Source organism: Oryctolagus cuniculus, chromosome 12 (genome assembly GCF_964237555.1).
Source record: "Oryctolagus cuniculus chromosome 12, mOryCun1.1, whole genome shotgun sequence".
In the NCBI taxonomy this organism is placed as follows: Eukaryota; Metazoa; Chordata; class Mammalia; order Lagomorpha; family Leporidae; genus Oryctolagus; species Oryctolagus cuniculus.
In genome coordinates, this window is record NC_091443.1 from 57,777,127 (window position 1) to 57,796,633 (window position 19,507).

At 38.9% G+C, this 19,507-nt stretch overlaps 1 protein-coding gene across 1 annotated transcript in view; it reads right to left on the reverse strand.

The window, feature by feature from the left end:
* Positions 1 to 19,507, reverse strand: part of AQR (aquarius intron-binding spliceosomal factor) — a 108,996-nt gene that overhangs the window by 16,543 nt on the left and 72,946 nt on the right. Inside the window, exons 24-30 of the mRNA XM_002717997.5 lie at positions 17,991 to 18,100; positions 13,966 to 14,101; positions 11,137 to 11,346; positions 10,059 to 10,196; positions 3,888 to 3,959; positions 2,908 to 3,095; positions 1,732 to 1,903 (exon numbers count right to left, since the gene is read on the reverse strand). Coding sequence (XP_002718043.2) covers positions 1,732 to 1,903; positions 2,908 to 3,095; positions 3,888 to 3,959; positions 10,059 to 10,196; positions 11,137 to 11,346; positions 13,966 to 14,101; positions 17,991 to 18,100 — 1,026 coding nt within the window. The remainder of the gene's footprint in view (positions 1 to 1,731; positions 1,904 to 2,907; positions 3,096 to 3,887; positions 3,960 to 10,058; positions 10,197 to 11,136; positions 11,347 to 13,965; positions 14,102 to 17,990; positions 18,101 to 19,507) is intronic.

The window sequence follows — 19,507 nt, forward strand, 5'->3', positions numbered from 1 at the left end:
CCATTGTTCGTTAAATTTGGAAAACAAATTTTCTGTCAAATTAGTCAATATTTTTCTTTATCACTTATGCTTTGGCAGCAAACATAAGATGATCTTTCTCAAAATGCTCAGGATCACTAGCCATCAGGTGTGGGGAGCAACTTGGACTAGACTGTTACTGGAATTAAGACTTATTCTATGCATCTGCTCTCCCACAATATGGCGCTGGGAGAGGAGGAAACAGCTTCTACATAGCTGCCTCTCGCCAACTTGAGTGATGACCTGCAGGAGCTGATCCTGCTCCTGATTGGAGGAGAGCAGCATACTCGGCATGTGGGTAGCAGAGTTGGGATTGGTGGAAGAGGACTATAAAGGAGGAGAGAGACAACATGCATCGAGGAACATCTATCTGAAAGAACACCTGAGCAGCCCCCGAGAGAGCCGGCCGGCGGTGTGCCGCTCCCCTGCGGAAGTGGGGAAAGTGGCAGGGGGAACTGCCCTTCCACGGAGGTGGAAGGGTCGGTAGCCAACCCGGGAAGAACCAGCAGCAAACCCGGGGAGGGCCAAGCAGACAAAAGAACAGCGCAGGGTCCTGTGTCATTCCTCCATGAAGAGGGGGAGCGACAATCAGGAATGCAAATAAAAACCAAAATGAGGTATCACCTCACCTCAGAATAGCTCTCATATAGAAACCTGCCCCACTCCAAGGCTGGCGCTGTGGTGCTGCAGGCTAAAGCCCTGGCCTGAAGCATCGGCATCCCATATGGGCGCCGGTTCGAGTCCCTGCTGCTCCTCTTCCCATCCAGCTCTCTGCTATGGCCTGGGATAGCAGTAGAAGATGGCCCAAGTCCTTGGGCCCCTGCACCCACACGGGAGACCGGGAAGAAGCTCCTGGCTCCTGGCTACCTCTCTCTGTAACTCTGTCTTTCAAATAAATAAAATAAATCTTTAAAAAAAAAAACAAAACCAGAAATCTGCCCTAAATATATATAGAAATATACCCAAAAGAAATGAAATAAGTACATGAAAAAGTTACCTGTATCACTAAGTTTAAAACAGCTCAATTCATAATAGCTAAGACATGGAATCAACCTAGATGTCCAAAAACTGATTAAAAAAGTATGGTATATATATGCAATGGAATGTTTGCCAGCCATAAAAAAGAATTAAGTCCTGACTTTCACAACAAAATGGATGTAACCGGAGATAAGCCAGATCCAGAAAGACAACCATCACATGTTTTTTATCTGATTTGTGATAGCTAATACATAAAAGTATATAAAAATATAATGCATATGAGTGAAATTGGCTTCTTAGGAATTCACTACTGTTTATAGTCCATGTCTATATTCCTGCCTTTTTACTTTTTCTTGTTGGAACTATTAGAGGAGTATTAAGTCTTTGACTATAAAGTAAATTAAAAATATATTATTACAAAAATTTAAAAAGAAAGGGGAAGGGAAATATCATTAGAATTGTATCTATGAACTACCTGAAATTTATTCTTTTTATTAATAAAAATATGATAAAAATGGGAATAAAAAAGATCTTTCTTAACACAACTTAACGTATCTATCAATATTTATTTGTAATAATTTCTAATTTATCATTTCTTTCTTCATCTTTCATCCACCTGAAATTGATTTGTGTGTGTATGGCATAGTGTATGTCTAGTATCACCACTGAGCCAATTCAAATGGTTCAGCCAGGCAAATACAAAAATAAATTTAGAAGTTTCATGCTTTTTCTTACCTGATAAAAATAAGGATTAGGTTCAGACTCTCCCACTCCCTGAAAATCTTCAACATTAATAAGCTGGAAGTCATACAGTAAGCCAGCATTTGCTGTACTGAACTCCGGCAAGAGCTGCACATGGGGTAAGTTTCCCAGATTCTTGTACCGCCAGTTGTAGAGGTTGCACAAGCTTTTCAAAGACAAATTTCACCCAAACAGAAAAGATTAGCAAGTAAAATCTCTTTTAATATACAAAGGATTCTAAGAAACTGTTCCTTTAAACTTTCATGCACTGATTTTTGCTCACCTTTCTACCAATAATTCTTTTTCAACTTCAGGTTGCCTACTTCAAGTAACCAAGAATTAGAAGACTAAAGACATTTAAAAAATGACAGTTCCACTATGTTCTCTGAAGTAAATGCTCTCTTTATGCCATCAATTAAAAATCCAGGGAAGATTCCAACTAAGGATAACTTGGGAGTAACTGATTGCAGTTAGAGTTCATTATTAAGTAGAAAGGTGTGTTCTCCTCATTTACTTTTTGTTTTCAATTTCAAGATTATAATAACTGTGTATCTTTTGGGGACACAAAGAAAGGGAAAGGAATAGTGAAAAGAAACCTTTAGATTATAAGTCAGTTAAATTAATCTCTATGAATGGGGCTGGCATCCTGGCGCACTAGGTTAATCCTCTGCCTGCAGCACCGGTACCCCATATGGGTGCTGGTTCTGTTGCTCCTCTTCCAGTCCAGCTCCCTGCTGTGGCCTGAGTGGCAGTGGAGGATAGCCCAAGTGCTTGGGCCCCTGCACCTGCGTGGGAGACCAGGAAGAAGCACATGGCTCCTAGCTTTGGATCGGCGCAGCTCCGTGCAGCTCCATCCGTGGCCTCCATTTGGGGAGTGAACCAACGGAAGGAAAACCTTTCTCTCTCTCTCTCACACTGTCTGTAACTCTACCTATCAAATAAATACATAAAATCTTAAAAAAAAATCTCTATGAATAAAATGAAGGAAATAATTTCTTTGGTCAATTTATTTTTCAGGTAGAAGATAATATACAAACTTTTAGGCTTGTAGCTGGCAAATTCCTGGACATCATGGAATGTTAAGGATTTATTTAAAAGACATTTACAAACACTTGGATCATGAAACTTATGCACTCACATAAAAGTAATTTCATTTCCCGTTTTCTTTACCTTGCCCTGGCTCTCCCTTGAGCATCAAGGTCCACAGTAGGAACTCCAACCCGGACAAAACGAGTGAAGAGTGACTGTTCCATGTTTGAATACTTCTGAAAGGCCATATTTTTAATGACTGGAGGTAACTGGTGATGATCACCAATCATAATCCACCGTTTTAGCCGGCTAAAACCATCCTGAGGATTCTGGAAATGAAGTGAGAAAATGGCAAAATACTCTACTTAATAGGTTATTTTTTTAGTCTCTAATTTTTTGCAGCAGAGACTTGCTCTTCGTCAGATTATTTCATTAACTTACAAATTTACCAGTACCACAAAGACTCTGGAAAATTTATAGAATGACTTGTGAACCAAATGTAGGCACTATTGCTCTTGGTTGATAGTGGGTGAGAGAAAGCAGAGGAATTGAGAAGGCAAGCCTGGAATTACCCTACTTTAACAGATAACGTAACCCGAAGAGGTCTGGAAGGCCTAGGTTAACGTGAGCCAATAATAACATTAAGCAATAGAAACATTAGTTGTAATTTCAGTTTCCTACTCTATATGTTTCCTTGTTCCTTGAGAGCTATCCTGATAAAATACATTTCAAGTTCAAAACAGCTTGACTTAGACAAAGTAATATACTCAGTGAATATCAAAAATAATTCCAGACACAATTCTAACAAAAGATATGAAAAAATAATTTTCTTCCCCAAATGTCTAAAAGGCATGACAATGTAATCTTTTTGATTAAAATCAGTCTTTTAAAAACTATTTTGTAGAAATAAGCCAGGAATTTTTAAATAGTACTCCCAGAAGAAAGAAAAACTACGAAATAACCAGTTAATAATAAAAATTTACAAGCTTAAAATACTAAACAAATGAAGTTAAAAAGACTGTGTTACTGTGGCAATTTAAATCCACATACCCTGTAGCTTTCTGATGCTATCCCGTGTAATTCTATAATTCTTTCTTTTTCTCAGCTCTTAAATTTCTTACCTGTAGGAGAAGAGGTATGAACGTCTCTATCTCTAGAATCTGGGCAGCCTCTTCCATTAAGATATTGTCATACTGAGAAAGAAGAAAACTTGTTAAAAAGACAGTTAGAAGGTCAACCAACTGTATAACCACGATCATAACCACCCAAAAGAATCTCAAATAATTTCAGATAAAAATAACAAACTATTAAAACAGAAAATTTTATGATTTTATTTAGCATTCTGCTCCTGCTTCTCTAATCAAAATCTTTTCTCTGAAAATACAACTTTAATATAAAGAGATTTTGTATATCATTTCTTGGACAGCAATATTGATTTTATTCTTTAAATTCTATACAAACAAGAATCAATTTGTGATTATGTCTGAAGTGGTTCCCATTAGTATTCTTACTGTACTTAGTGTTTGGGGTTACTTTTTCTTTTATGAATGCTACTCACCACAACAATCCACTTCTTTCTTACCCCTCATATCCCATCATTATCAAAGCATGTCAATTTTACCTTCAAAATGCCCCCAAAACTGCTAACTTTCCCTTATTCCTATCAGCATTACCACTCTAATCCTACTCACTACTACGACCACTGCCAGTAATCTCCTTGCTAGTATTTCCCCTTCTTCATCTCCTCTAAGACACCGAGGCAGACGCAACCATCACAGGATTGTATCACCTCCTGGTTTCCAATCCTTTACAGGCATCCCACTGTTATGGGGAAAAAAGCCCTTAACACAGCCTATAAGGAATGTGTTCACAACAGCCTATATTACCTGGCCCTTCACTTCCTTTCTTATCCATCACTCTTCTACTTACTAGCCAGGATTCAACCACACTGAGCTATTTCAGTCTCAGAAATGACAAAACTTTTCCTGCCTTGGGTCTTTTGCACATGCTACGCGCACTCAGTTTCCATCTGCTTGGCTTTTTCATCCTTAAAAGTATCAGCTTAATATCCACTTTATCCAGGCATTCTCTGAACTCCCAATCTAAAACTGATTTCACAGTACTCTGTTCCTTAGAGGCAAAGAACACAAGTCTATAATTCTATCTTTTCATTTAATTATTTAATATGTTTACTCCCTAGAACAGATCCAGTCATGTTAGGTACTACACATGTTCAAAGAATGAAAATCAAATCTCTCTCAAACATAAGGACATTTCATTTCTCTTTGATGATTATTGCTCTCTTACCTGCCTGTCTTCTGTATCTATTCTCAATGTTTTATCTTTCCTCACTACTTCTAATTCTGATTGCTACTTAGTATAACATCCTATTCCCTGTTTTAGTGATAATTCCTTGTTCACAAATCTCACTAAGTGAAAATTAGATTGCTTTCTGTTTTTAAAGTTTACTTCCCCTATTTTGCTTCCCACAGTGGTGGAGGACAGTGGGAGCATGTTCACAAATGTGTTATTAACTCTCCTCTTTCAAACACATTGTTTACATACCTAGTAATTTCCGTGCTGTTCATTTTCATTAAAATAAAGTAAAATTGGTTACTGAGCTGGATTCCAGTGGACATTATGAACCTTATGGTTCAATTAAGCACTGTTTTTTAAAAGCTTAGGCATGTGGGTGGGTTTCTCTTCTAGCTTTACATGCTGTTGAATTTCCCTCTTGCAATGATCGGTTCATTCTGATAGGAGCTGAGGGGAAGGAAGAGTTCAAATAGTCCTATTTTCTAAGAAGTCCTTGTATAGACTCTCAGGATAAGAGATACAATATGAAAAAATAAAATGTGCCGGCGCCGTGGCTCAATAGGCTAATCCTCCGCCTGCGGCACTGGCACACCGGGTTCTAGTCCTGGTTGGGGCGCCGGATTCTGTTGCAGTCACTCCTCTTCCTGTCCGGCTCTCTGCTATGGTCCGGGAGTGCAGTGGAGGATGGCCCAAGTGCTTGGGCCCTGCACCCGCATGGGAGACCAGGAGAAGCACCTGGCTCCTGGCTTCAGATCAGCGCAGTGCGCTGGCCACAGCGGCCATTGGTGGGGTGAACCAACGGAAAAGGAAGACCTTTCTCTCTGTCTCTCTCTCTCACTGTCCACTCTGCCTGTCAAAAAATTAAAAAAAAAAAATGGGAGCAGCTCAAAAGAAGCAGTTTAAAGAGACTGCTTTCTGAAAAAACAACTCTGAAAATCTAATGCAATTTAATTCATAAAATTTATTTATATATATTCCTTCTTAAAAATGATTCTAAACCAAAGCAAAATGATCACAGTACTTTAGTTAGTTGTTCTATGTATTTATTTGCTAGATCATTCATTTGTTCAACCCTTACTAATCCCTATTAAAATGCTGGGCTTAGCGCCTGATGTACCGTGCTAGGAGTCAGATACTCACCCACTATAACCTTTCAGATGATATCTAAATTTTATACCCACTATTACCACAGCTTACTGGCTCTTTCGTGGAATATGACTGCTAGGATATTCTCAGGGAAGTTTAAGAGGGCAAGCACAATAGACTCTGAATTCTTAGAGAGCCATGTTTTAGTTTCACTGACTAGCTGTGACTGTAAGGTCACACTTTTTCAACCATGGAGATATCTCATAAAAAATCTAGTTGCAAACAGAAGTACACCTAGTGTACAAGGACTTGACATATAACTGACAACAAATGATGGCAATTATTTCTGCTATTATTAATAGGATAACGATGATACATTTCCTTCTGCAATTTGATTAACATATTATATTTTTAATCCCAGAAAACAGATATGCAAATTTGAACTACTGTTTGTACAGACATAAATTAACTTTAATAAAACAGAAATTCAAACAAAAATGATAAATATCTACTAAAAGGTGGGGAACTGAACACACAATGATTGCTACTATCTCTGGAAACTTCCTAAAGTGAGATTTGAGATTATATGGGACTGGTTTAAAGCAGCAGTTAGACCTTCCCATTTCAAGGAACCAAATTCTGTCACCCTCAGTAGAAGACAGAAAGTTTAGTATCTGGAGAAGATCTTGAAACCTGGGGAAGGCAGACACAGAGAAGAAAGTAGGGTCAGAAATGGGTACCACACAGAAAACAGAAATAAGTCAAAGCCTTATGTTCACACTGAATATGGAGAAGCCCAGCCCTTTCTCCACTCAGCTCTCAGAATCATGGGAGTCAGGAAAAAAGTCAAAACAGATCTTCAGGGTCCAGCATTGCGGCCTAGCAGGTTAAGCAGCTGCCTGCAGTGCCAGTATTTCATATGGATGTTGGTTCCAGTCCTGGCTGCTCCACCCTCTTACAAAACGGCTCCCTGCTAATGCACCTTGGAACTCAGCAGAAGATGGCCCAAGTACTTGGGCCCCTGCATGCATGTGGCAGACCTGAAAGAAACTCCTGGTTTCAGCCTGGCCCAACCCTGGTCGTACGTGATCATTTAGGAAGTGAACCAGTGAATGGAAGATCTCTCTCCCTCTCTCTTTCTGTAACTCTGCCTTTCAAATAAATAAATAAATAAATCTTTTGGAAAAACAAAACAGGTATTCATTCCTTTTTTACATCCAAAGATGTACTGAAATCTCAGAACTTTAGGGGAAGAAAGAAAATTATAAGGATTCCTGAAGGAACAAAAAAGTTAAATAAAATAGACTGAGAATGGCTTTTAGCTTCTCAACAGCCACACTGGAAGCTTAGAAGAAGGTGGAACAATTCTTTAAAATTCTAAAGAAAAATTATTTACAATCTAGAAATCTATACCCATCTTTGTTAGCCAAGTGCGAAGATGCAGATTTTTTTGGACATGGAAAAGTCTTAAGAAAAGTATTACCCTCCATGCATCCTTTCACCTGCTCCACTAAAGGAAAGAGGAAGATATGAAATGCAAGAAGCAGAATCTAACACATAAGAAAGGCAAATCATTAGCAGATATACCAACTGAGTTGAAATAGGTCTGGAGAAACCAGGAGAGAGGGCTCTAAAAACATGTGATGTGTTTAAATGTATTAAGAAGAGACTTTCAGATTTTATTTATTTATTTGAGAGGTAGAATTACAGAAAGAGAAGGAGACAGAAAGATCTTCCATACCCTGGTTCACTCTCCAAATGGCTTCAATAGCCAGAGCTGAGCTGATCCAAAGCCAGGATCTGGGAGCTCCTTCTGTGTTAAGTTGATGATAAACAGAAAACTAAGTAAACAAGACAATAATTCTAGAGAGAACAAAAAATTGCCCATTAAATAAAAATTAATCATGGCATATTCATCTGCTTGGATGTCAACATGTTTACACGTTAAATCATATAAACACAAAATACTGAGCAAACCAAAATTATAACATAACTATATTAGGAGTATTAAAAGGAAAAGTGTGGGGCTGGCGCTGTGGTGCAGTGGGTTAAGGCCTTAGCCTACGGTGCCAGCATGCCATATGAGTGCTGATTCAAGTCCCAGCTGCTTCACTGCTGATCCAGCTTTCTGGTTGGCCTAGGAGGCAGTGGAGGATGGCCTGAGGCCTTGGGCCCTTGCACCCATGAGGGAGATCTGGAGGAAGCTCCTGGCTTCTGGCTTTGGATTGGCTCAGCTTTGGTCACTGTGGTCATTTAGGGGGTGGAAGACTCTCTCTCTCTTTCTGGCTCTACCTCTCTCTGTAGTTCTTTCAAATAAATAAACCATTTTTAAAAAAAGCAAAGTGCATGCAGCACACATACACTGTGTGTGTGTGTGTGTGTGTGTGAGAGAGAGAGAGAGAGAGAGGGAGGGAGGAAGGGAGAGAGAGAGAGATACCTTGAGGAGTCAAAAGATAATGACTAACACAGAAGAGAGAGAGAGACAGACAGACAGACTTTGAGGAGTCAAAAGATAATGCCTAAAATGGAAATCCAGCATTCTTTACTGATTTGTGAAGAACACAAAGGCAATTCTAAAAGAGTTGAAAGACTGGTTAATTGGGGAGGATGAGAGGAGCAGGGGACTGCCTTTTACATGTTAAGTAGATCTATAAAGTTTTTAAAATTAAGTTTGATATACATACCATTTCAAAATTAAAAATTAGAAAACCTATCAGCACTAACACTATGTTTAGATGTGTAACATCATGTAAGTAAATACACAGAATGGTTAGTGAAAATCTGATAAACTACAAGTAATATTTTTTAGAATGTATGTGAAAAACCACATGAAAGCATACAATGTTTATTATGACTGCATTATTTTTGACTGTTGTAAGCTGATATGATTTAATATCAAATTCAAAATACATTTTCTATGTCAGCCCAAAAACAAAATACTTAGGTGAAAACTTCTCAGTAACAATACAAAAAAAAGTAAATTCACACCAGCAGGTAAGTTCACACCTCCTTTTAAAGAATTATCATTATTTGTCCTACCTTGCAACCAAGGATCCTTTCATCAAAAATAACAACAGTTCTATCACCTTCCTTTATTTAGCACCTATCCTTCAGTGAGCTCATAACATCTTAAAATTATCAGTCATTTTCATCAACAAATGAACTGCTAACTTTGAATTCAAAACAGTTAAAAACAACTTTATTTTAAACAACATCAGATAAAGCAGTTGCAGGAAAGTTAAATGATTTGCATTTAAATCAGAGTCCAGGTCAGTATCACTTGCAGAGTCATAAAGAATCTATAAATTCAAATTAACCCCTCAGTTGTGACATTCCACTTAAATTGAGTCACAGACTAACCTTTCTTCTGTCTTTATCACTAATTAAGTGATTTTAATATCTCACTTGCAGTCTAAATAAGAGTACTTCATATCCTCATATCAAAGGGTTTCATTTTCTAATAACTGGGACTGGATGCATGTTCAATATATTAACAGGGAAAGCATTCAGAAGTCTAATAGGTGAAATCCATTTAGAAACACTATTTTCAAAGCTTTTAATTTTGTGTGGAGACTTCTTAAACAACTGATCTACACTAAAAATAAAGCCTTAACAAGTATGATAATTTGGTTACAACATCATATGATTTTGCTACCTAATAATATTACTAGACATATTAATCTAGAATAACTAGATTTAGAAAAACCTGAGAATTCACTAATCATATAAAAATGTGACAGTCTCAATCCACTTTTAAAAGAGACATTTTAAATAAGTAATATAAATTAAGAACTTCAGTAGGAAGTAAGCCAATTTAAGGGTACTAAAAGAGACAAGGGGCTATCAGCTGAACAGATGATGAACTGAGGGACTCAAGTATAAGTCTTTACCTTGAAACCTAACTTGACCAAGTCATGTCGTTTTAAGGCAGCATGAGTACAGGTCATAGCAATGATTTTGGCTTCTTTCACCAAAAGATACTTAGATCTGTCCAATCCACTACGAAGCAGTTCAGAGGCTCTGAATTCCTATGGGAATAGGCAGCAGTGAAAGATTATTTAGGAAAACCAACACAGTTTATGCACAGAACCACCTTCTTCCTAAAAATAATTAAAACACTACAGATAACAGGTGAGATTTCCTGTATTTCCTTCTCTAGCCCTCCCCCAAGGCAGCTACTACTGTGAATTGAGTACAGTTTTATTTTTTTGTGTTTATATAATCATAAACATAATATTGTTTCACAGGTTTTAAATTTTATTATCATATGTTACATTTATTGCTTTGTATATACCATCCAGCCACTTAACTTTTTCTCTATACATCAATATTTACCAAACATCTACTATGTGTCAGATACTGCTCTAAGAAGGAGAAATATCTTATCTAGAAATTATAAAGACAAAAGAGAAAAAGTCTCTGCCCCCTTTACCTGAATTATTCCTAACCTTCTTACCAAGGAATCTGGGCCTGAATGTGATACCATTACACTATTCCTGAAGTTATTGTATGATGTTACAATAGGGCATACAAAATCTAAGAGACATCCAAGTGTCCCCTGGGCATCAGACAAATTCTCTGTTCCCTTTGTATATTCATGACTCTTAATATCATTTTAATAAGCAGGATAAATTATCCTAACATAGCAGCCTTACTATGTGCCTACGCAAGAAGCATGAGGAACTTAAAATGGTCATGTGGCAGTCTCAGGTTCCAATTCAAAGAATCACTGTTGAATTTTTGATGGAAGCAATTCATTTTTAAATACTAAGACCTTTATAGTTGAAAAGTCAGAATAAAGGGGATCTAATTCATTAATATGATTTTTGCTTAATTCATTAATGAAAATTATAAGTATTTTCAATAATCTTACCTAAAAGTAACAATCTGATCTGTAAGATCTGAATATTCCACAAAAAAAACTATAAAGCTTTAAAAGAAATTTTAAAATAACTTGAGAATTCTTACCTCAAGTTGAGTAAAGATTTTCCTAATATGCCTGAAACATCCTTCAGCAATTTCCATGTCTTCTTCATAAGATCTGCCTTTAAAAATTGGTTGAGGGGCATTTGCAAAGTATTCATGAAACGGGAAGAAAGTAGAGACTTCTGTAACATCTGGTGAAGTACTACCTTTATTTTTCACTTTGCTAATATACTCTTCCCAACGAGACATCACCTATAGGAAAAAGCACTTCAAGTTAACTCTGCCAGCTAATTATTATGCTTTTCTTAAAGTGTTTTTTTTTTTTTTTTAAAGATTTATTTATTTAATTGAAAGAGTCACAAAGACAGAGGGAGACAGAGTGAGAGACATCTTTCACTGGATGGTTTACTCCCCAGATGGCTGCAATGGCTGGGGCTGGACTAGGTGAAAGCCATAAACCAGGAGGTTTTTCCAGGTTTCCCATGTTGGTGGCAGGGGCCCAGGTACTTGGGCCATCTTCCGCTGTTTCCCCAGGCCATTAGCAGGGAGTTGGATAGGAAGTGGAGTAGCCAGGGCTTGAATGGGGGGCCATATGGGATGCAGGCACAGCAAGTAGAACCTTTACCCACTATGCCACAACAATGGTCCCAGCTAATTATTATGTTAAAAATAAAAAGAAATCTAGTAAAAATAAGATCTGCTAGATAAAGGAAAGGAAACCCAATCTTTGAAGCAAACATAACTATTTCTCATCCAATTAGATAATTACTCTTCTTTTATAAAAGGCTCTTTTAAAAAAAATGCAGAAACTGAAAAGAACCTCAGGATCATCTCAAGGGACACTATCTCAGCTATTTAGACTCTCTGTGTATTCTTTAAATACATAAATACATACAAATAAATTCTTTAAAGAAAGTTATAATTTCAGTGTTTCTCAAAGTATAGTCCTTAAGTAGAGTATCTGAGGAGCTAAATAAAAATGTAAATTCCTGTGGGCCAGCGCCGTGGCTCACTTGGTTAATCCTCTGCCTGTGGCGCCGGCATCCCATATGGGCACCGGTTCTAGTCCCGGCTGCTCCTCTTCCAGTCCAGCTCTCTGCTGTGGCCCGGGAAGGCAGTGGAGGATGGCCCAAGTGCTTGGGCCCTGCACCCGCATGGGAGACCAGGAGGAAGCACCTGGCTCCTAGCTTCGGATTGGTGTAGCTCTGGCCGTAGCGGCCATTTGAGGGGTGAACCAACGGAAGGAGGACCTTTCTCTCTGTCTCTCTCCCTCACTGTCTATAACTCTACCTGTCAAATAAAAAAAAAAAAAAAGTAAATTCCTGGATCCCACCTCTATTGAATGAGAATCTCTGAGCATAAGGCTTGGGAATGTGACCTTGTGAAAACACTTTCCCAATGGGATGCTTGTATGCTGAAAACTGATCTACATATCCTAGGAAGTCTCCAATTCATTTTTTCCCAAATTAAGATTTGAGCCTAGGCCGGTGCTGCGGCTCAATAGGCTAATCCTCTGCCTGCGGCGCCAGCATCCCTGGTTCTAGTCCTGGTTGCTCCTCTTCCAGTCCAGCTCTCTGCTGTGGCCTGGGAGTGCAGTGGAGGATGGCCCAAATCCTTGGGCTCTGCACCCACATGGGAGACCAGGAGAGGCACCTGGCTCCTGGCTTTGGATCAGTGCAGTGCGCCGGCCACAACGCCCATTGGGGGGTGAACCAATGGAAAAAGGAAGACCTTTCTCTCTGTCTCTCTCTCTCACTGTCTAAATCTGCCTGTCAAAAAAATATAAATAAACAAAAAAGATTTGTGCCTGCAAGTCCATCCAGGTCTCCCACATGGGTGGCAGGAACCTAAGCACTTGGGCCATTGTTTGATGCATTAGCAGGGAGCTGGATCTTGAACCGGCACTTATATGGGATGCTGGCTTAACCTGCTATACCACAACACCAGCCCCAATTTCTCCTTATTTTTAAAATAGTTTTTCCTGAGTTGAGTGATCTTTTTTTTTTTTTTGCACCAAATATGCATTTAAGCATTATCTTTACTCCACTACTCATATAGTCTGAGTCTCATGTGCATCTTTCCTACTTCACACATAAAAAACCAGAAATCTGCTCATTTTGAATGGACTTAACTTTTTTTGCATCCACTTATAATAAACACATGCCTATTTTTTCATATACATTTAACAGTTCAATGTTATGGTTTGTATCCAAAACACACAAATAGCATTAGCACAAAAACAGTTATACAAAAATTTTCATTATTAAATTATGTCATAATGAATTTAAAATGATTAGTAATCCAACTGACTACTAAAGTTTATTTGTATTCACTTTATTTGGCTTTCAATTTCTCATTGATTTTCATACTTTTAAATTGAAGTGAAAAGAATTTTTAACCTAAAGTCTCCCATGTAACAAGTTCTAAGACAATTTATTTCTGGAGATTTGAAAGAATGTTTTCCTTCATTAGCTGATTGATGTAATTAATTATAGAACTGCAATTTGTTTCTACTGGGTAGCTAGAATACTTAGTATTTAGTTATATTTCTACATGTGGAGTTTTTTTTTTTTAAAAAAGAGAGAGACCAAAAATCTTGTCAATAGCAAAAAACTAAAGAAAAAATTTAAAAAGTAGCAACACTGGCCTCTTATTGAATGAGTCATCAAGCAGTTATTTAGCAAAGAAAACAGAATATAATGGAAACCACACACTTAACATTCATAAATGTAGGTTTAGCAATATCATGTATTTCAATCTACTCAACAAACAAGCTTCCTCCAAGCAAGATCTCAGGAACCCATTCCAATTTCCAATTGGGGACAAAATTACATACAATGAGTTATTATATTTAAAAAAATTGTATCTCACCTGATACAAAAAGAAATAGCCTGCAGTCTCACAGGTATATGAGGCATCTCCTGGAACGCCTAGACTCTTTTGCAATCGTTTAACTTCTTCTAAAAGTTCTATTCTTCGAGCTAGGACATAATTAACTCTTCCATACCTAGGAATTTCAATTAGGAAAAAAGGTACAACAGTGTTAATGAAGATCATTTGAAGGAAACTGTCAGCAAACCTCAAAAAAAGTAATAACAGAAACAATAAGTAGCCAAAAAGCAAAAAAAAAGTAGAACATATAATTTATATTTAACCATATAGGAGGGAGTTCTTGGGCTATTTTATGACTAAGTTACTTGAATGTACCCTATAGAACAGTGCTGATCTACAAATGTGTTGCTGGTCTGTGAAGAAGTAATACACCAAGTAGTTCAGCTTCTCTCTCTTTTAATCTCCTAATAACACTTTTATAGAGAAGGAAGCAATAATACAGTACATTCTGGTACAGTTCATCTCACCACAGCCAAGAACACAACATAGATTGGCTGCTTTGAATATCAGTGTGTTACACCATAAAATTAAATCAGTTCTATAGTCTTTGAAAATAAATTTAAAAAAGTATTTGATTGCGCGGGGCCGGCACTATGGTGTAGTGAGTAAAGCTGCTGCCTGCAGTGCTCGCATCCCATATGGGCGATAGTTCAAGTCCCGTCTCCTCCATTTCCAATCCAGCTCTCTCCCATGGCCTGGGAAAGCAGTAGAAGATGGCCTAAGTCCCTGGGCTCCTGCACCCATGTGGCAGACCCAGAAGAAGCTCTTGCTCCTGGCTTCGGATAGGCACAGCTCCGGCCATTGTGGCTACTTAGGGAGTGAACCAGCATATTGAAGACCTCTCTCTCTCTGCCTCTCCCTCTCTGTAACTCTACCTTTCAAACAAATAAATAAATCTTTAGGGAAAACAAAAGTACTTGATTGGGGCTGGCCTGCGGTGTAGTAGGCTAAGCCCTTGCCTGCAGCACCATCATCCCCTGTGGGTAGCGGTTTGTGTCCTGGCTGCTCCAAATCCGACCCAGCTCTCTGCTATAGCCCGGGAAAGGAATGGAAGATGCCCCAAGTGCTTGGGCCCCTACACCCACGTGGAGGATCCAAGGAAGCTCCTGGCTCTGGAATGGTTCAGCTCTGGTCATTGTGGTCATCTGGGGAGTGAACCAGCTTTCTGTCTGCAACTCTTTCTGTCTGTAACTCTAGCTTTTTAAAAAAAGTTGATCATTCTCTATCATGTGTGTATTCCAGCTCAAAGCTTAGCATCTAAATATAGCAATTTCATAAGTAATTGATAAAAGAGAAAGAAAACTTGAAGTTTGGAAAGTCCAAAGACACATACTTAGAGAAGAAACTAGTAGAACCAGAATTAAACTTTTTTTTAAGATTTATTTATTTATTTATTTGAAAGGTAGAATTACAGAGAAGCAGAAGCAGAGAGAGAGAGAGGTCTTCCATCCACTGGTTCACTCTCCAATAGGCCACAACAGTCAGAGCTGAGCTGATCCCAAGCCAGGAGCCAGGAGCCTCTTCCAGGTCTCCCACTTGGGTGCAGGGACCCAAGGATTTGGGCCATCTTCTACTGCTTTCCCAGGACACAGCAGAGAGCTGGATCACAAGTAGAGCAGTCGAGACTCAAATCAACGCCCATATGGGATGCCAGTGCTGCAGGTCAGGGCTTTAACCCACTGCACCACAGCACCAGCCCCCAGAATTAAATATGGAAGTCTATACATGGTCTTTCTACAATTATAAGGTGTCTCCTATAGCCCTGCAATATATTTTTTTAAAGATTTATTTTATTTATTTGAAAGACAGACTTACAGAGTGAGGTAGAGCAAGAGAGAGAGAGAGAGAGAGAGAGAGAGAGAGAGAGAGAGAGACAGGTCTTCCATCCACTGGTTCACTCCCCAAGTGACTGCAATGGCCAGAGCTGAGCTGATCCGAAGCCAGGAGCCAGAACTTCTTCCAGGTCTCCCACACGGATGCAGGGGTCAAGGACTTGGGCTACGTTCTATTGCTTTCCCACGCCATAGCAGAGAGCTGGATCAGAAGTGGAGCAGCTGGGACTCGAACCGGTGCCCATATGGGATGCCGGTGCTTCAGGCCATGGCATTAACCCGCTGCACCACAGCGCCGGCCCCATGCCCTGAAATATTTAAATCAAGACTAAAATAATCTCAGTCACTGCTGTTCACATGTTTAAAGATTTGACAAAAGAAGACATCATGTTTCTACTGTTATATGATTCAGAGACTCAACTTGGGCAGCCAAGGAATGATCAAGAGTTAAAAAAAAAAAAGATATAAGATATGGTCTATGATATGAAAAATTTTTCAACTTACAAAGATGTAAACTGTCTGGAAAATAACTTTGCTCTGTACTCAGGCTATTTTTGAACAAAACTGCCAATAGGCTGAGCACAGAAAAACACTAACAAAAAGTTGCATTGGAGCAGTAAAATTATGGATGATCACTGCCTCTCAACTACTCCACTAGATTTTAAATTTTTTCCTTTAGGAAAACTGGTAATATTTTTATTATGAAACAACAACCACTATTTTCCTTTTTAATTATGACAAAGAATACACTCTATCAAATAAGCATATGCCTACTAACAAGATCCAGGCGTGGCTAGTATATGAAAAGGCAAAAATTTTTAATTAATTAATTAATGTGAAAGGCAGAGTTAGAGAGAGGGACACACACACAGTGCTTTTGTTCACTGGTTCACTTCCCAAAAGGCTACAATGGTTGGGGCTCAGCCAGGCTGAAGCCAGGAGCCAGAAGCTTTCTTCCAGCTCTCCCACATGGGTGGCAGGGCCTCAAGTACTTGGACCATCCTCTGCTGCTTTCACAGGCGCATTAGCATGGGGCTAGATCTTAGCAGGAGCAACCAGGACTCAAACTGACACCCAAATGGGATGTCAGGGTCACAGGTGGTGGTTTAACCTGCTATGCCACAACACTGGCCCCCCACAAAAAATTTTTTACCCCAGATTTTGATGGCACTTGAAATAATTTCAAAAATTTTCCTTCTGTTCTACTATAGCATTTTAAAATAACTACAAATGGTACTGCAATAGAATGGTAGTTACAGTATTAGCAATCTATTAGCACCTTTATGTTCACTGAATTTTGAATCATTAGATTTTACATTATAACCCACTTTTATAAGTTAGCTACAATAAGAAAATACCTTGGGAGAGAATTCAGAAATGCATCACTGGCTAATCCAAAACCAAGAATCTAGACCTCCAAATAACTTATGGTGTGGTGTTCTTTGCCCCTTGCAACATACCGATAGTTTTATTTGGTGAGTTCTCTAACACAGGAACTCGAAATAGCTATTTACCACTTTTAGTGTCTATGATCAGTTTAGTCAAAAGGTTATGTTCAGTAGTCAATGGTTGCATTAAATATTTTCAATGTTAATTATGCTTTTCTGAAACAAAGTGTTAAAATCGATTTAAATATAAATGACATGGATCATTATTGTAAAGCAACTTTATATGAAAAAATTAAAATATTAACTGCAAAAAAACTAATTTGTAAAATTTGGTTGATTTACAATATGTAATATTAATATAAAGGCAAACTAAAACTGGGTAAGTATCTGAAATTATAACCACAAAGCGCATATTATTATTAATTTGAATTTCACTAAATAAATCAACCTCCTAATTGGTACCTATAAAGCAAATTAAACGTCTGGATGAAATGCAGAAAAAAAAATCAGTCAGTTGTACAGTTTTGAATTAGCTGCACTGAAAATTACCTCAGTAAATGAAAAGCAAATGACAATCTGCAACTTAAAAACGGCACAAACATACAGAAGTTGAGCTGAGAGAGACTAGGATCAGATCTTTAAGTCAACTTATGGTCTAAGCAGGTTACCCTAGAACCATTCACGATTAAGTTTAATTGTTAACTGTTTTTTTCTGGCATTTCTTTAATAAGAAAAAAGAAGAGAAAGTTAAAAATTGTTGCAAAACTCCCTCGCGTTTGCTCACCTGCTGAAATCTTTCTCTGTCTCCAATTCTTCTTCTCCATGACCAAGACGCAGTAGGTGGCGCTCATCAATGTCTAAAGCCATGATTTTCTCAAACAACTGGTTTAAAGCCTGGAAAAAAAAAGCAAAAATGATGATGGTGAGCAAGTGCTTTTAAAAACAACAAAACTGACATTTAGGAGAATAGGAAAGAATGACTATGTAAAAATCAACACAATCAAACACAGAAACTGGTCTTAAGCTAGACCATTTATAATTTAAACGAAGCAGTGTTTTTATTGATATCTAATATTACTATCCATGTGTAGTTGGTAAAAAGAATAATTTGTAGCCTTATAAAAACCACCCATCCATTAAACTTCTGCTTCTAATTTATGAAAAGGGACCAAGGCATTGGCTTAGATATGATTGCCTCCAGGTTATAAGAATTCCTGAAAGTATTAAATTAAATTAACAACCATATAAAGCAGCATTCCATGCAACATTTCCATGAACAGCATAGAACTGCCAATTTTTGAGGCTGTAGGATGGTGAGAAGGTGGTCATTGTGTAGGCAGAATACATTAAGAGCACCAGAGTGTGGAAAAGTAAAGTGCTTGGGATCAAAATTTAGGCTGTAATTCCATTCTGTACACCATGAGCAAAGCACTCATTTATCACAAACTATTCTTGTGGGGAGCAGCCCGGACTGGACTGAGTTACTGGAACTAAGACTTATTCTATGCATCTGCTCTCCCACAATATGGCGCTGGGAGAGAAGTAAACAGCTTCCTCACAGCTGCCTCCAGTTCAACCAATAAACTGTAGGACTTGCTACTGATTGGAGGAGAGCAGTGTACTCGGCGTGTGGGCAGCCGAGTTGGGATTGGCGGAGGAGGACTATAAAGGAGGAGAGAGACGGCATGCACCAGGAACATCTAAGGGGAACATCTAGCTGAAGGAACACCTGTGCAGCCCCCGAGAAAGCCGGCCGGCGGTGTGCCGCTCCCCTGCGGAAGTGGGGAATGTGGCCAGGGGGAACTGCCCTTCCACGGAGGTGGAGGGGATAGTAGCCAACCCGGGAAGAACCAGCAGCAAACCCGGGGAGGGCCGAGCAGACGAAAGAACAGCGCAGGGTCCTGTGTCGTTCCTCCACGAAGACGGGGAGCGACATAATGGTGCCGTGACTCGGATTAGGAAACCTAGGCCAGATAGGAAACTTAGGAGGGAAGAAACGGGAAGAACTGGGAAAATACCGGAGAGAGAGACTAGCAAACAGCCTAGGGAAAAGCCGGACGAAAAAGGTGCCGGAAGAAGCTATTGAAAGCCTAGGCATAGACTCGGATACGGACTATGGGGGGAAGCTGGGAGAAATCTCTAAGGTTGAAAGCGAAAGTGAAAGCTAGAACAAACAGACTCGGATACGGACTGTGGGGAGAGGCCAGGAGAAATGAGGGAGGAGTATTGTTGGAGGAAAGCTTGGGGAAACATACCGGGTAGAGAAAAGTGTTAGGGAAATTGAAGCCGCGGGGGGCAGGC